Source organism: Phalacrocorax carbo, chromosome 1 (genome assembly GCF_963921805.1).
Source record: "Phalacrocorax carbo chromosome 1, bPhaCar2.1, whole genome shotgun sequence".
In the NCBI taxonomy this organism is placed as follows: Eukaryota; Metazoa; Chordata; class Aves; order Suliformes; family Phalacrocoracidae; genus Phalacrocorax; species Phalacrocorax carbo.
This window is the reverse complement of record NC_087513.1, coordinates 27,767,693-27,784,928: the sequence shown is the minus strand read 5'-3', so window position 1 is coordinate 27,784,928 and position 17,236 is coordinate 27,767,693. Positions and strand designations below refer to the sequence as shown.

Below are 17,236 nucleotides of genomic sequence, written 5' to 3'. Positions count from 1 at the left end.
AGATTGAAGGATAGACTTCAAATACTAATTCCCTGTTTATTCCCCAGTGTGACCTTTTAGGGGTTTTTGGCAGCAAAGGTTAGTGCTTTCTTGGATTGGGGTTGTGCATGTTCTCCAGAGGGGAGAGGTACCAGAGGTTTTTTGCCTAAGGGAGTTCACTTTGCCCCCTTCTCTGCAACTTTCCTAGGTAGTTACATAGTCCACCTGAAAGTAGGCCTGTTGGTGAGCCTAGGTCTTATATGGGCTCTTCAAGGTGAACCAAGGATTGGTGATAAAAGAGAGTTTATTTCCTTATTGCACATAAGCTGAAAGTCAGTTAATATACAGCTCTTAACAGTGGCTAAGTAAGACTTACTTCCAAGCTCCATGCTTGCAAAAACGTTTTGGGGAATACAAAGCCATCTTCTTTAACCCAGTGGGCAAATAGATGTGTTACTACTGCAAAAAGTAACATACCTGTGAAATGCCCCCTTTGCTTTGCCATCTCCACCATCACCCTATAGGGGAAGCATGCTGATGATCTAGTCCAGTTCCTAAATCCGATGTGTTTTTCCCTTTGTCTTCATTAGTGCCAATAAAATACTTCAGGTTGTTCTATGTGAGTCACATCATACCATATACATAGGTTTGGGGCTTCCTGACACACCGTGAATAGCCTGTTCTTGTCCATCAGCAGAACAGGATGCTGAAGCTGGGTGACTTCATACAAGGTGCTCTGCTCTTTGTTTTAGGTCTATGGAGATACACAAATGATATTAAGCAAGTGTAACTTAATTTGGTGTGCATGAGAGTTTTCAGAAAAGTCAACACTGAATTTTTCTGCCTGACTTTTTGGACTGGTACGCAGTTGATTTGCTGAGGAGTTATCACTTACAGACTCCTTAGTGCTGCTACGTGCTTGAAGGTAGATTTGTCTCAAAGTAATTATGAAAGATCGAAAGTGCAAGTAAATATTTCACAGACCTTTCCATATTTTTAGGTGTCCAAGAACAAAATTTTCACTGGATAGGAAATCAGATATTTATTTATAGGTTAGAATGTGTTATGTGTTAGATTTTTATTCTGTGAAGTCGTAAAGAATGGCAAATCTGGTTATATTAACCATTACCTAAAGAACAGGTGGGCTTTGGTAGGTTTTTCTTGGATGGAAGAAGGTTTTTTTGATGTTTTTCTAAAAGATTTTCTTGCAGTTTTACATTTTGTTCCATTTGTGTATGGAAGCATCAAAAGGAAGGTTAAAAAGGTGTTTTTTTCTTCTAATAATTTGAATATTCACAATTAACATTACTGGAAAACAATAAGACTATGAGCAACAAAAGGATTTTCTTTTATTTCTTTTATGAGCTCACATAAGTTCATAATGATTTAGAACACTAAAGTGGGGCATTTTTTAATCCAAAGAGTTCAGGTAGCTACATGGTGTACTCGTATACTCAGCTTAAGAGATTTTTGCCTTTACCTTCTTATTCTTGCCTTGCTGCAATTCACCTACCCTCCATTTGCGCCAGTACACCTATTCATGATGTCATATTGTGAAACAGAAGATGAAGACAAAAAAGAAAATTATTATGATATATTGGAGAACTGCATCCCTCATAAATACTCTGCCAAGATAGAGTATTGAGTGTGTTTGTGTAGTGCACAATACATTAGGATCTCAGTCTGTGCCTGAGATCTCAGACACTGTGCCTCTCAAGTATCCTTTTTTTTCATGCATAACATAACTGTTGTCTCACCCAATGCCCGTCACATACGTGCGTGACTGATGAACAGTCAGCTGCAGTGAATCATGTCATACAGTAGATACTATTTTGTGAGACTACAGGTGGGAAACATGTTTTAAAGGTGCTCCTTTGAGTGTAGTGCCACTTGATGGCACACATATGGCAACAGTATAGTGTCATAGGTTCCTTTCGGGGTCCTTGGGCCTCACTGCTCTGCTCTGTAGCCTTCTCTGGATTTTAGGGGTAGCAAGGGCAAGGGACATCGCGGTGCAACCCTGCCTGAGTGTATGAGATCTGAGTTCTTGGAAGGATGCACAATGAAAGGCAGTGTGTGTCGAAGGCTCAGTGAGGTCTGAGCAACACTGCTTGTCATAATTTCATGGTTACACTGTGTAGATATATAATACTGAAGAAGCGTGAGAAGGGTTCTCAAATGCATCTCTATGTCCATCAGTAAAAGCATGCCTAAGGTCCTTTTTAAATTTCTGTTTGTACAGCTTATATGCGTATTTTTATGGTAGTGTAGCCTGCTTTGTATGTGTAAAATGATTCAGGACTTGATTATGATTACATTTCTAGATTATATTTTTCCTTTGAGGGTAAGTAGGGCATCAGGGGAGGTAAAATCATGTTTTACAATGTGGTTTTAATTACTGGAGTTAGGAAATGGGCAGAGGTTAAGAGGAGGGAAGGTGATAGAACAGAACGACTGCTTTGGAGTTGAGATGAAGGGATTAATTAAGAGCTACCTTAACATTTTTGATAACCCATACGAACAGCCTTACTGGCAAAAAATATTTCTGAAAGCTCAGGGCAAACAAAATATGGCTGCAGTGCGACATAAGTGGTGCATAGACATTGCCCCTTCTTCTTGTGTGATGCTGAACTCAAGGGAATGCCAATACATTTAAATCACATGATGCATTCTCTGAAACACCACAGTAAATAAAGTTATACAGAAAGCCATAGGAGAAGGACTGCTTGTTCTTTCTCCATTGCCTTCTTCCACTTTTTCTTTCCTCGAGAAATAGTGAATATTTTAGCAAGCAAGCAGGGTAATTACCTAATTTAACATGCCTTCTAAAACAAAGGTCCCAGGTTGTAAATATGGAAGTTAAGGCTTTCAGCTTCTAGATCAAACCATTCCAGCACAGATCAGTAGTCCTTACCATTTGTCCTTTATTCAGAAGCTTTTTTGAAATAAATTGTTTGAATGAGTTTAATTTTGAGTGTGCATGTATTATCACAAATCTATTACCTTTAAAATCTTGAATAGGCATGCTATAATATAGAGAAGCTAAGATGTAATTAGTGTGGACTCTGAACTCATTTCCTAAAAGCATTCCCCATAGGCAAGCTTAAAGGTACTCAAAAAGTAAGATAAGATGGATTGGTGCTGCCTTGGCTTATGCTACCTTTTTTTTCTCTTCACAAGGTGTTTTACCCTTTTTATCAAGTACTTTTCATCACATTCATGATAAAAATCAATTAGCAAGAGAAGGTGAACTTTCGCCTAGCATTTCAAATTAAGGACCAAGTATGAACAAATTTAACTCTGAGAAACCGTCCTGCATAATTCATTGATTTTTACTGTTATTGCTCAATAGCAAAAGCCACTGGGAAATGTGAACTGGATTGAATTTATATGTCTATGGAAACTTGCAACTAAATTTGAAGTAATTCCACAAGTGTAACTTCCCCAGAGATGGAAGGGTTGTATTAATGTCATGGCAGGGATAGCATGAATATAAATGGGAATTTGTAGGACTAGCCAATTGGGTTTGCAAAATCCTTATTACTGATGTAATGAAAAATGGGGAAGGAATGTGACTTGATTTTCAGATTTTTTAGATTGAAAAATCAGTATTAGTAGCCTACTATACACAGGGTGTTGGATTTTGTTTGGTTTTAGCACTTGCTAAATCAAAAATGTAAAACCTGTGGGCTGTTGAAACAGGAATCTTTGTATCTAAATGCTGTTAATGTTGAACAAAGTCATGCTACGAGAATGAGTTCCTCTAGTCAAGACTGCAGAAGCAGAGCCATTATAGTTATTCTTCCTAAAAAATAAACAAGCATCGTATCCCATTTGAAGGAGTGCAGTAATTAATTCGTTTTAAACCATACTTCCATGACTTCTGTTTTTACCTTTTCACAAGGTAAGAGATATTTTTCCAACTGGTTAGTTCATTTGATCCTTCAATAGTTACCTAAGAGGCCATAAACACATAATGGCAAACTACCTTTAAGAGATTACCACTCTTAAAGTAAACACATGTTCTGATTTGAGAGCCACCAGCTGCTCTTGAATATAATGTTTAACATAGCATGCAAATAGAGGAAGTGTTTCCATGTGAAATTGAATCATATAATAGTACTAAAGAAATTTGTGACCAGATTCTGTATTTTTTTGAGCTGGTTTTACAGGGTGTTTGTGAAATTAATTTTTATCTAAGAACTTAGATTATAGAGAGAATAATTACAGAATCAAAGAATGGTAGGGTTTGGAAGGGAGATCATCTTGATCTGGAGACCGTCTCGTCCAACCGCCCTGCTTGAGCAGGCACACCCAGAGCAGGGGGCACAGGAACGCATCCAGGCGGGTTTTGAATGTCTCCAGGGAAGGAGACTCCACAGCCTCCCTGGGCAGCCTGTGCCACTGCTCTGGCACCCTCACAGGAAAGAATTTTCTCATATTTAAGTGGAACTTCCTGTGTTCCAGCTTGTGCCCATTGCCCCTTGTCCTGTCATTGGGCACCACTGAAAAGAGTCCAGTCCCATCGTCCTGACACCCACCCTTCAGATACTTGTAAGTATCGATAAGGTCTCAGACACCTAATCAGAGAAAGAGACCGTCAATTTGCCAAGCCCTGGTTTGTGTTCCTGCATGTTCGACGTCTCCTTGCAAAGGATGGCATCCGCCCCTGGGTGAAGAGTTCACTGCAATGCCAGGGATGCCCTGGAACAGAAATACATATCCTTGCATCCCACTGTACTGCTCCAGCCCCTTTTATCCAGGCTAGTTTTGGGTTTGCTTATTTTCGGTTGGTTGGTTGGATAGGTGGTTTGGGGTTTTTTTTAGCAGATAACTAAATTCGTAGGAGTTAAGAGGTGGTTATGTCAGTGAGTGAAATACCTTGTGCCCTGTTTTTCACAGGGGATATTGGCAGATTACAAAGTGTGTAGAAAAGAAGAACAGTAAGGATTCAAGTCTGGAACTGAGTGCTTTGTAGTAAGTAGTTCTCTGCAAGAGGATATTAAGAGGTAGCTTGGTTAATTAATCAGGTACATGTCTACAGTTTAAACTATGTGAGAGCAAGTTGCTTAGCCTTGCTTCATAGTGGGGGAGAGCAACAGGCATGTCAAAGTGAAGTTCATCTCATCCTAATGTAAACAGCCAGAATAGCATAAATGCCTCTTCTAGGCAGAAAGTCTACGTAATATTTGTCATATCTCCACTACAACTGTTGCATCTCAGACACGTGGGCCCAAAAGCTGGCTACTTTTATACTTTTTCCACCTTGCACTGGTATGATCCGCTGGCATGAGCAGACTCCTCTAACTGAAATTCTTGTCTGTGGCCCAAAATCATGGGCAGGTCAGCTGTAAAGCTGCTGACACAGTGAGTTCCCTGGGGGAACTGGAAGTAAATAGGATAGCACAGTTTCTTTATAGCAGGGGAACGTCTTGATTAGAGAAAAAAATAAACTCAAACTCCCAAATACACTGAATTCGAGATTATCAGCAATCAAGTAAATATGTCTAACAGAGCCCTTCTGCAATGTTCTGTGTTGATATTGTTTAGTTAAAAGCCTGTTTCAGTCAAGACAGCAATCCCCACCCCTTTCCCTCTCTTAGGTAGAGGGCTCTGGACTGATTACCTTGGATGTTGTCCTATCTTCTGTGTCACTTCTGGAATCATACTTAATTCACTTACCCCGTGTTTAACTTACCCACATGCAGCATACCAACTACTTCATGTTTCAAAAATCTGTTCCGCAGGAATGTTTCACCATAGAGAAAGTGAGTTTTGCCAGCATTTGTGTGAGTCTTGGGTGAGCCTGACACCCTGCTCAAGGTCACAAACTCTTGCAAAAACAAAGCTTATGCTTTTGGATAGTGAATCCTTCATAAATGGTTCAGATGAAATATGACAAGCTTTGGCAGAGAGAGCAGTTACCTAAATAAAATAAAATTTTTAAAAGTAATTTCTGATTTGAAAGACACTAAAGAGATCTGGTTTTCTGGCTTCTGGCCCAGGAAAACGAGGACTCAAGTATGTTCAAGCTGGTTACCCAAAAGGCAAAATACAAAAAAACTTATTGGAAATTCTTCATCTTGAAAAAATTATCAGAAATGTTCCCTAGTAGGTATAAGTCTGAAATGCAAGACTTGATTTCAAAACTTTAAAACTTCAAATTTTGCAGTTTGGTTCACATCTGTCTTACTTTCAAGATAATTTCTTTTCTGAAAGTTATGCTTTCTGCAAAGTAACGTTTCAAATTAATTATCTAAAGAGTCTTAGTAATAACTGAATTCAGATCTGGAGGTTTGTTTCAGTTGCATTTCTACCTCATTGGTATAGCAGAATTGAGTATGATTGCTTGGAAGTACAGAGACAATCATGTTAGTGAGAAAGCAGGTAACAGTAAATTTTCCTCTTATAACTAAAGAGGAAAATTATCAAATAAGCTGGAACAGTACTGGAGCTCCTGCTTGAAACCCTTCGTGCTGCTTCTGCTTAACCTATATTCAGCTTTCCTTGATATTTTATATGATAAAGGCTTCAGTATTTTTCTTCTAATGTATTGCAAATAGTCCATGTTACAGAGGGGAATTGCGAAATTATTTCAGAGGCATCTTCTCTAAAACACAGAGAGAAAGAAGAAGGTGAAAAAGGGAGTACTTTGGTAGGTGAGAAGGAGGTAGCAATGCGAATGGGAGGATTTTCTGGGAACTGTGAAAATAAACCCCGGGAATGTTAATGGCATTGAAAAAAGGAAGGGGATGGAGATGGTCAAGAAACTGGAATGGCAGAAAAAAAAGGAAATTAAATAGAAGAAGGGGTTGGTGAAGAAGAAATGGAGAGAGCCAAGACTGCTGCTCTGTTCCATCAGTTTCATGACAGTTTTATCTTTTTGGAGGGGAGGCAGAAGAGGGAAAATTGAAAGCCACATCTTTACGGTCATACTTAAGGAAAGAAGAGGGGCCCCATAAGTAAAATACATATGTTCTATCATTAGAACTGCTTGAGTAGTTTGAGTAGCGTTGGATATATAAAGCAACTATTTGCTGAAAGGCATGGTTCTTAGAAACTATTTTCTGTCATGATTTTCTATGTTAACTGTTGCTAATGATTTATCAAATGATTTTCATGTCAAACAGTCTCTATAGAAAAGACGTGGCCTGTGAAGTCCATTCTGAGGCTTCCTTTTTTCTAAAGAGACCGTATTTCCTATTCCCCCTTAAAAGAGATATTACCTTAAATGATCTCAGCTATGTTCTTCCATTCCAAGCCCAATGGTATTATAAGGGTCATCCCTTTGCTGCCGAGGTAGGTGAATATGACATTTACACTGTTAAAAATGCAAACAGATATTAAAAGGGGTGCCGTCTCCTTGGGTGTGCAACATTTGTTAGCCCCTGATACTAAAAGCACCCATGAAAGTAATTAATGTCTGAACTGTGGGGGGTTTCTTCTCTGAATAGTTACCAATAGGTTTCTCAATTTAAGCATTTAGAAATAGATATGTTAAAGAAAATCCAGTGGCTACTTTATTAATATGCTGGGTTTTGTGCTGTTCAGCATCATTACACTAGGTTTGTCCCTGGCTTGATTTCACTTCCTGCATAAAATGACAGCAAGGATGTATTTGGACCAGCCCTATGTACTTTTTTACAATAGGAGATGCATGTTCCAACAAATAGTATTGTGTGTCTATTGGAATTCATCACTCTGCTTACACCTTTGAAAGAAATTACTAAACATTTTTTAAATTATTATAATTACAGCCTGAGAAGTTCTTTGTCTGTTCCATGCCATATATTACCCTGAGGTGAAGGGTAGAAGAGAGCAGAAGGGGAACTCATTAAAAGTCTGATTAAAATTCCATGTTGACACACCTGAAGAGAAATATATCTGATGAAATCTCTCCACCATTTAAAACAATGGGAGCCCTGGAATTAATTTTATTAGGGCTAGGATTCTACCTTGTTTGCAGGGGAATACACACCGGGCCCAGTTCTTCACCTGGGCTTTTTTCAAAGTAGAATCAGGAAACAGCAATGTCACCAGCACCATTACAGGCAACAGTACTGGTAGAAATGGGGAACAGCTGAAATCAGCTTAGATATCTAGATACTTAACCACGCAAATCCCAATGTTCAGGTGAAGATATTGGGTAAATGTCAAAGTTACAGATTAATAACATGACTCCCACATGCACAGTGAAACCACAAGTGATCTGAGCAGGTCATCTCAAATAAATGCCAGAAAAGCTTTTATGCCAGAATTTGACATGTTCTCTCTAAATAACTCATGGCTTATAGGGAGACGATTTTATCACATTCAGAAAATCGTCCTTTAAATATGTTGCTGACACTGTTTTTCTCACTGCTCTTCTGCAGATACCTGAGCTGTTACCTTAGTACCAGGGATTTGCTTGTGTGGCTCTCCTTTCACAAGAGGAAAGTAAATAGTTAACATGAGAAGAATTTAAAAATCACCTGCAATAGCTTTTCCATACACAAGAGCATCTTGATTTTAAGGTCAGAATCCTCTAAGTCAGGAAGTAAACGCTATTATCAAATTAAAGAGTTGGGAGAATCTCCCATTTCCTGACAGACCAGGCAGTCAATTTCTAGCCCTTGAGTGGCTGGACCTTTCATCTGTCACTGACCCAGAGCTGAACAGCATTGTTCACTCTTTTCCTGAGGTCAGGCCAATTTACAAGGGAGGAAGAAGGAAACATTTCTCTCGAAGGATTTTCATTTATTTATTTATTTATTCTGCAAAACCTCAGAGGCTTCAAATGCCAAAAGGCTGCCCCACAGAGAGTGACTAGCTGTCAAAATCACAGCAGGTATGATCAAAATTGGATTATATCTGACTTCATATGAAATGTGAACTTCTAGAGAGCAGCTCAAGTTAGAATCCCAGGTTATATTGCCCTGGAAGTCCTTCTCATGTCTTCCAGTCTTTTTCCCAGCAGCTGCAGGATTTCTGTGGGTGCTGCAGAGTGTGTGCAGACAGCTGAGTTCCTACATGCCCCTTGGCTGCCCGGGGGAAGAGAGACCCCAAAACAGGATTCCTCTTCCAGGGCACTGGCTATAGCCTGCTCCCAGAAGCTGACTTTCTGAGAGATTTTGCATGCCACTTTTTTCCCCCAGAAGTTACACTAAAAGGAAAACCTTTGCAAAGCATGAGAACACTGGAGCCGATTTTGTCTGGTATCAGATGCCTCAGTCGGCTTCCTTGGCTGCGGGAGATCCCTGCCTTGGGAGCAGGAGCATGTGCACAGGCAGTGAGAGCGGCAGTCTGGTGCTGCTGAGCGGGGGGCTTCCAGCTCAGTGCACGGCAAACTGCCCTGGAGTCATACCCGCTGGAAACCTAGGTGCCCTGCGACACAGGGAGGTCATCCAGCCTGCGTTACTGGGAAAAGTTCCCTGAAACCACCACCACCACAGTGGTAGTGGTGTCACTCTATTGACTTAAGGACATAGGCCAGGTAAAACTTGAAGGCGGAATTAATATTTTTTGTTAGAGCAACTGTAAAAGTAGAAAACCTAGACAGCCTTTCAGGCACGCAAGCCAGTCTCCATGTCTCCACTTCCATGAATTGTTGTGGCTTGCGTGGATCCTCAGTTTCAGTGCTACATACTCTCTCAAGAAAAAGTCTGGCCGCCTCTGCCAGTGGGGCACAAGGATGTCCTTTTCTCCTTTCTTTGTCTCATGTGAGAGTGAAATGGTATTTTTCTGTTTTTATCACTGGCAGAAGATCAATTTTTTAGCACAATTGTAAGCTGTAAGTAACTTACAGCCCAAGCAGTGGAACCTGGCTCCCAAACCTTTTGCAAACCTTGAGTATTCCTAGCATTCCTTGCTAGGAATTTGTGCAAACCTTTTTTTTAATGAACGTGCCTGAAATATAAATTTCTCTGGGTTTTGAAGAGCTCAGATCTAGAGTTTGCTTCTTGTTCTTCCTAACTTCAGTGGCAAGCACATTTATCATTGTTATCTGACAGAAAACTGGAGTGGTTGACCTCTTGGATTGATACTGTATGAAGGTACATTCCTTGCTTTTATGGTGGTCTAGCAATTAAGACAAATATTTGTTCTTGAGATCTTGCAGCTCGTGATTGTTCTCTGCAATAGAACAATATGTTTTATCACCGTTTCTGATTACATAAACAAATGAAAGAAATAAACCTCTGTGGGACTTTTTCTTTTTACAACTTCTGTCTAACCTGTCTGTACACTGTTGTACACTATGCTTCCGTCCAGTCTGTAGCTTGAGTTTCCTGGATATGGAAAATACATGTCTGATTCTTAAAAAAAAATTGTTAACAGGACATTTCCAAGTTCCCAGACAAAGATTATACAGTGCTGGGCGAAGGTGGAATCACTCTGAGCGGAGGCCAGAGAGCACGAATCTCACTAGCAAGGTGAGTATTTTGCTCTCTAAGTAGCGTACTGTTTCATGTATAAGGAAAGTGTTATGACTAAGCACTTAAATACATGTGGAGAAAGTCCTGCTAAATAAATGTCCTCCAGTTATATCAGGAACTTCATTTTACTATCAGAAATCTTAGTTTTGCTATGCCGTTGTGTTTGTGATACACCTGAATATTTATTGAATTTTAGAAGTCTGATGTCAGACACTTGCTACGGTTTAGCTGAAGATGAGTCTTTCCCTCCCTGATGCAAGATGCCATTTGGAGACTCAGACCTTTAAGTGCAGCTTTCTAAGTACCGAAGAAACCCATAAAAAGATACAAATAAGAAACAGTCCAGGGCCTTTCCCTGCTATGACACTTCTACAAAGCAGTTTATATATTGATTAATGACATGCTTGCTCTCTGCAGGTAACAAAAATGAGAAAAATGCCATGTTTCAAAAAAATGTTGGTAATAGTTTTGGTCTTTTTCTGTTGTAAAAAGAAAAAGTGGAAAGCAATGGCCAGTCAGTACCTATGAATAATGGTCTGGCCTTGTCTCTTTGACCTTCCAACATTAGTAAGTAATCTTGAAGGTCTACAGAACAATAACATAGGTGTTTGTCTTATAAATTAGCTATGTGTTTCAGCAGAATCACTTTGCTATCATAAGAAATCCAGTAATGATATCTCTGATGTGTAAATGGCCCCATTTATTTCTGTGCCAAGTGCAAACCGTGCTGGTTCCCATGCTCAGAAACACTGGATAGAAGTAAAATCACGTTAGGGTGATCCACACTGGCATCCCATGAAAGATGTGCATGTCTGTGTGAGACTAAAAGATGGGTTCATTAAAACAGGGAGGCTTTCAGTGAGGATCTTTCTAGCAGATTTGTGAGAGGGAAGAGGAATATGGATGGTTCTGTTTTACACAGTAAGATAAGAGAGGAGGGGGAGGAAGGGAGGAGCAGGCAAAGCTTTCAGAGCAAAAAAAACCCCCAACCAACAAAACCCAATTAGATTTTCATTTAAAATGCAGTATTTACATGAGGTGTTTCCCAGATTCTATGAATAATCATGTCTGTCACTTTTCAGATGGTCACAGCTCATTTACTGGTCGGTCACAGAACTGAGATATTTATTGTCAGCTATATAATTATTATTTTTAAAACAATTAAATGTCCCAAAGACAGTGGCTGTATCTGCTTTACGTTTTGTTTGGGCTCCAGTCTAACCTCAGCATACAGCAAGGTGTGCAGGTGCTGAGGTGTGGGTGGCAGATGAAGCTCTGAGAAAGCTAGAGGAGAAAATTCAGGATTACAACCCTCAGCCGTACCCATCTGCACCAGCGATAAGCTGGACGTTATTTACTTGAACTGGCTGTGTACACGTCTCTGGTGTACTCTGTGCAAAGTCATGTGAAATGAGAATCCCTGCTGGAAGTGCCATCATCCAGCTGTCATGAGAAGCAGACAGAGATTGTCTGAGTCAGTCTTACAAAGCACTGTCAGTGCCTGCAGCAACTGGGGGAAAGAAAGAACTAAGAGAAAAACACAGTGCATGCCTTGGGTTTGAGCTAGCTCACTGGCCCGGTACCGTAAAGCCAGTCATGTATAGCTACTAAGTCCAACATACAAATGAAAACAATAATCTGAGTGCTACCATTATTCCAGGAGAAAAATCCTGCAAACCTTTTGCTGATGAAAGTGCCAAGAACAGTATGAACTTTTTGTTGTTGTGCAGCCACTACATCATAATGTATGGTCAGTGAAATCCATCGTGACACAGGATTTTTCAATAAAGTTGCTTGGTTTATTACAATAGTATACTATAATTGAGGGCTTTTTCTCCTGGGGGTTAAATATTTTCACATTGCTTAACATAATGATTTTAAAACTCATTTTCAGAGTACTTTAAAATGTACCTAAATGCACCTACCTAAATTTTCTTTACTAATTATACCCTGATTTATATCACATCATGATTTTCGTACTCACAGAAGAAGGCAAGGGGCCTTTTTGAACTTCAAATGGATTTAAAAAACCTCCTCTTAACCACAGGTTTAGGTCTCAGTGAGCCACGTCCAGGCACATACAGCTTCATGTCCTAATGCTGCAAATAGTTTTTTATGTCCTGAACTCAAAACATTGTACAGTCTCATTTCAGATAATCTTTGCAAGATCGTGGCTCACTAATACCGTTGTCTTTGCTCACCAGTTATTTCCAAGTACCTTTAAAACTAAGTGCTGAGACCCGAGTCTTTTCACACACTTATTTACATATATGTAATATTCCCTCAGGCACCAGTAGATGTTTCAGTAGGTACTAAATTCCCATTTAAATGGTCATTGTACACTGATGGAGACTGTAAGATTCAGGCCATAAACAGACCTTTAGAGGAACCTGTGTAAAAGGCAGCTGTACAGCTTCCTTTGCACAGAAATTAATGGAAAACTGAGTTGTTTTGTACCGTGGTCTGCAGCAAGGAAAGGCTTGATTGAAAGGTGTCTTGTAAGCACATTTAACATTGAACTCCAGCTCCATATTGATGCTGTAGGAAAGTCTTTCAATTACAAGTTTTTGAGACAAAACTGTAAAGGCATTATTTTAAAATTATATTTATGTAACTGTATAAGGCTTGTGAAAGTTAATGTGATTTCCATTTTCTCTGTTCAGAGCAGTGTACAAAGATGCTGATTTGTATCTCCTGGATTCTCCTTTTGGACATTTAGACATTTTTACAGAAAAAGAGATATTTGAAAGGTACTGTATGTTTTGATAGATTGTATTTAAGAATCCCACCAAACAGCACAAAGTCAAACCAAGAACAGAAATCTAATAACAGTACAAAAATACTGAAATGACCAAAATTATACCTTTTGGCGATGTTTATTTTGAGGGATTCTTGTGACTGAGTATTTTGTGTTAACAGTAGGACAGTGTACTGAGCTGGGAACAAGCCTGGGCTGGGTGTAAGCATTACTGCTCTCTCTTCCATCTCAACGTATTGAGCCTGCTATACTCTATTACTCCTAGAGTGCATGGCTTTATATCTGGTGTGTCTGTGTACCAGAAAGGCTTTCATTTTAAAACACTTACCCGGTTTGTAAGTATAAGATTTTACAAAAAACTATATTTTGTCTTGTTTTACCAATCACTGAAAGACTGGTCACTTGGAAGTGCCTGCTGGCTAAGAGGTTGGCAGAAGGTTGGCCAAAACCAGAGGCTTTTGGCTTGTCCTGGTGGTGTAGCTCAGAAGAATAAGGACACACACTGCCATACACGAGCTTTTCAGTCACCATAAGTTTGAATTTTTGAAATTGAGCTCATACTTTTAAGCTTGGTAGCAAAAGATCTAAGTAACCTGAAGATTAAAAGGAATATTTCATTTTCATGTTGAACTATGCTTTTTGGATTGACCTAAAAATGATAAAATTTTCCCCCTTTTTGGGTTCCTGTGATAAAGTAGTCACCCCTTACACATCTCAGCCTTACCACCTCCTTTGTAGTTTGAGGGAGCACCCGAGACTGCTCATACTGGGAGGGGGGCAGGTAAAAGCAAATAGACTGAAAGTTGAAAGGGATAAACCCAACATTTAATCATGAAGACAACAACGTAATTTATAACACTTTCATCTTTTATAGCTGTGTGTGCAAGTTGATGGCGAATAAAACTAGGATCTTGGTTACTTCAAAACTGGAACACTTAAAGATTGCTGACAAAATATTAATTTTACATGAGGGGAGCTGCTATTTCTATGGAACATTTTCTGAACTTCAAGGTCAACGGCCAGACTTCAGCTCAGAGCTGATGGGATTTGATTCTTTTGATCAGTTCAGTGCGGAGAGAAGAAATTCAATTCTAACCGAGACTCTCCGACGATTTTCCATTGAAGGAGAAGGCATGGGATCACGAAATGAAGTAAAGAAGAATTCTTTTAAACAAACATCAGATTTTAATGACATAAGGAAGAACTCCATAATTATTAACCCCCTTAATGCAGGTAGGAAGTTCTCAGTGCAGAGGAATGGGATGCAGGTCAATGGGATAGAAGATGGCTACAACGACCCACCAGAAAGGAGGCTCTCGCTGGTACCTGACTTGGAACAGGTCGATATGCGTCTGTTTCGGAGTAACATCCTGAGCACTGACCATATACTGCAAGGTCAGAGAAGGCAATCTGTGTTAAACCTGATGACGGGCACCTCTGCGAACTATGGCCCAAACTCTTCCAAAAAGGGAAGTACAACATTTCGGAAAATGTCTGTGGTGCCTCAGACAAACCTGTCTTCCGAGATAGATATCTACACCAGGCGCGTGTCTCGTGACAGTGTCTTGGACATAACTGATGAAATCAATGAAGAGGATCTGAAGGTGCGTGTTGTTTTACATTCATCTTGGTTCTAGATATGGTGATAGTTTAGTGCCATATACTACTCCTACGTTTTTCTACCCAACTATGTCATTTCTAATGCAGTACTTCTCTGTGGAATATCTTTTTGGAATATCTATAAATTCTTTTTAAAATGGATATAATCTTGAAATCCTTGAAATCCTCAAAAATGTATTTCGCCTGATGTTTTAATATTTTTTGAATGCTATCTGTTGAGGTTTTCAACACAGAATTTTAATCTGCTGCACTCTAATCTACCTTTAAGATTACTCATTAAAATTAAAGTTGAAACCATAACATGGAAAAACATAGTTTTAAAACACATATGTAAAATTGACATTTGAAATGTTAAGGCTCGTGTGAAAAATAAAATACATTTGAAGTACTAGGACAGTTTTTAAAACTGGAATTTGATTAAATTTGACAAAACTGTCAAATTGCTTAGCTCTTATGTTCTGATACAGATAATGAACAGATGAGTAAGCTGGATTTTATTCTGTTTTTATGGATGTGCTGGGAATTATGAAATGAAAGTTGAGTTTTATACCAAGAGCTGGATAAAAATTCGTTTTTTCTAATAACTATCAACTGGTGGTTACAATTAATTCCTTTCATTCTCAGAAATGACAACTGATTTTCACAGGATAGGAAAATTTTCTGAAGTAGTTTCCTAGGTAGAAAAAAGTCTACAAGAAATACTTAAACTCATATTTAAATTAATAATTTGCTGAAGCACTGCCCATTTTTTTCTTTTGCTTTATTGATCTCAGCAGAAAAAGAACCCCCTCAGAGTATTTACAAATTTACTGTAACAGCACAATAATAACCTCCATTTAAAGAAAATAGCTATTGATTAACCTTTTCTGGGCTTCAAGTAGTGCTGGAAAAATCTTGTCTGTTTCTTTCAATGTTCTCTGAAAATTTCAAGTAATCTCTAACTGTGTTGCTATATCAAAGATGACTCAACCAGGCAGTACCTTCCTCTCCAGCCATTATCAGCCAATTTGAGTTCTGCAGCTCAATTATTTGGAGTGAATTAGCAGAAAGAAAGACAGGATTCATGTGGCAGAAATTCTCAAATATAGATATTATTATCATTCTGACTATGGTCTTATCAATTCTTTGACAGGAATGCTTTACTGATGATGCTGAAATCATGGGTACTGTTACCACATGGAATACCTATTTCAGATATGTTACCATCCACAAAAACTTGATTTTTGTTCTAATTTTATGTGTGACTGTCTTCTTAGCTGAGGTAAGAAAATCTGCGCTTGAGGTCATGTTACTGCAAATGATGTTTTTTCAAACTGTGTTGCTTGTGATAAAAGGATAAATGGATAAAGGATCAAGACAGTAGCTAGTACCTATTGCTTATTGGTAACTGCTGTTAAATGACATTGCAATGACTTTTCTACTATTTAGATAAGCATTTCTCACCAAAGATCAGTGATCAGTGCATGGCAGCAGAAGACCCACCTTCTCAAATCATGTTGGTTATTTTCTGCTCTGTGGTACTGTAAATAAGAATTGTTGCCCTATGTAGGTCTCTTGTTCACAGGTGAATAATCTTCTGTTTTCCATTAACAGATATCTTTGTAGAGCTTTGAGGGTTAACAACAATAATTACTAGACAATTTTTTGATGAGCACATACATAAATTCTGGAGAATTGCTTTCAAAAATGTTACTAGCTTTGCTTGCAGTGAAAGAAGAGCGGTGAGAAAGGCAGAGACCTGAACGCCTGTGATGGCATTTAAAGATGGATGAAGTGTTCCTGCAGCATGCAGAGAAGACTTTTTCCAAGCACAGTGGAAAACACTGTCAGAAAAAGTGCTGAAGACGACCTGTCTGACCATGCCAGTCTATTTTTCTTGCAACAGAAATTGCCTGCTTTTTGTCTTGCCTCCCAATTTAGGAAAGACTTTTAGCATACGTACAGAATCTCATAGAGTCCTCTTTTACAATTAATATCCTAAATCAAATGTTTTTCTGAGGGAAGGAACATGTTTTGGAGAGAAAACTGGGAGATCAATGAGACTGTATTCATATGTCAACCCATAAAATATGGTACCAATTTCTCTTGGCATTTTTCAATATGAACTGAAAGAAGGCTCCATTGGGAATATAGGACTAGTTTCTGGCTGAATGTTTTTGGTAGTTCTGTGGTGGCAATCAAACTTCTAGTGTCATCAAACCTGGAGAAGGATATGACTGACTTTACACTAATGTTATGTTGCTGGTGATTTAAATTAGTTCTTTTGGACCAGGAATAATACCTGGAGCTTAGATCTAATGTGAGATCCGAAATTTTTAAAGCACCTCCAAAAGCATGACAGTATTTAGATGTGTAGCTGTTCTTATCATGTATGTTTTATTTTCATGGTAGTGGAAAATGGCTGCGTATCCTACAACAGCAAAGCTGAAGGTGGATTGTAGGAAAAAGGAAATTTTAACCTTGAGGT

At 38.9% G+C, this 17,236-nt stretch overlaps 1 protein-coding gene across 1 annotated transcript in view; it reads left to right on the top strand.

Moving 5' to 3' along the window:
* CFTR (CF transmembrane conductance regulator) overlaps positions 1 to 17,236 on the top strand; it is a 91,392-nt gene that overhangs the window by 36,115 nt on the left and 38,041 nt on the right. The window contains exons 12-15 of the mRNA XM_064446816.1: positions 10,294 to 10,388; positions 13,055 to 13,141; positions 14,024 to 14,753; positions 15,902 to 16,030. Of these exons, the coding sequence (XP_064302886.1) occupies positions 10,294 to 10,388; positions 13,055 to 13,141; positions 14,024 to 14,753; positions 15,902 to 16,030 (1,041 nt within the window). The remainder of the gene's footprint in view (positions 1 to 10,293; positions 10,389 to 13,054; positions 13,142 to 14,023; positions 14,754 to 15,901; positions 16,031 to 17,236) is intronic.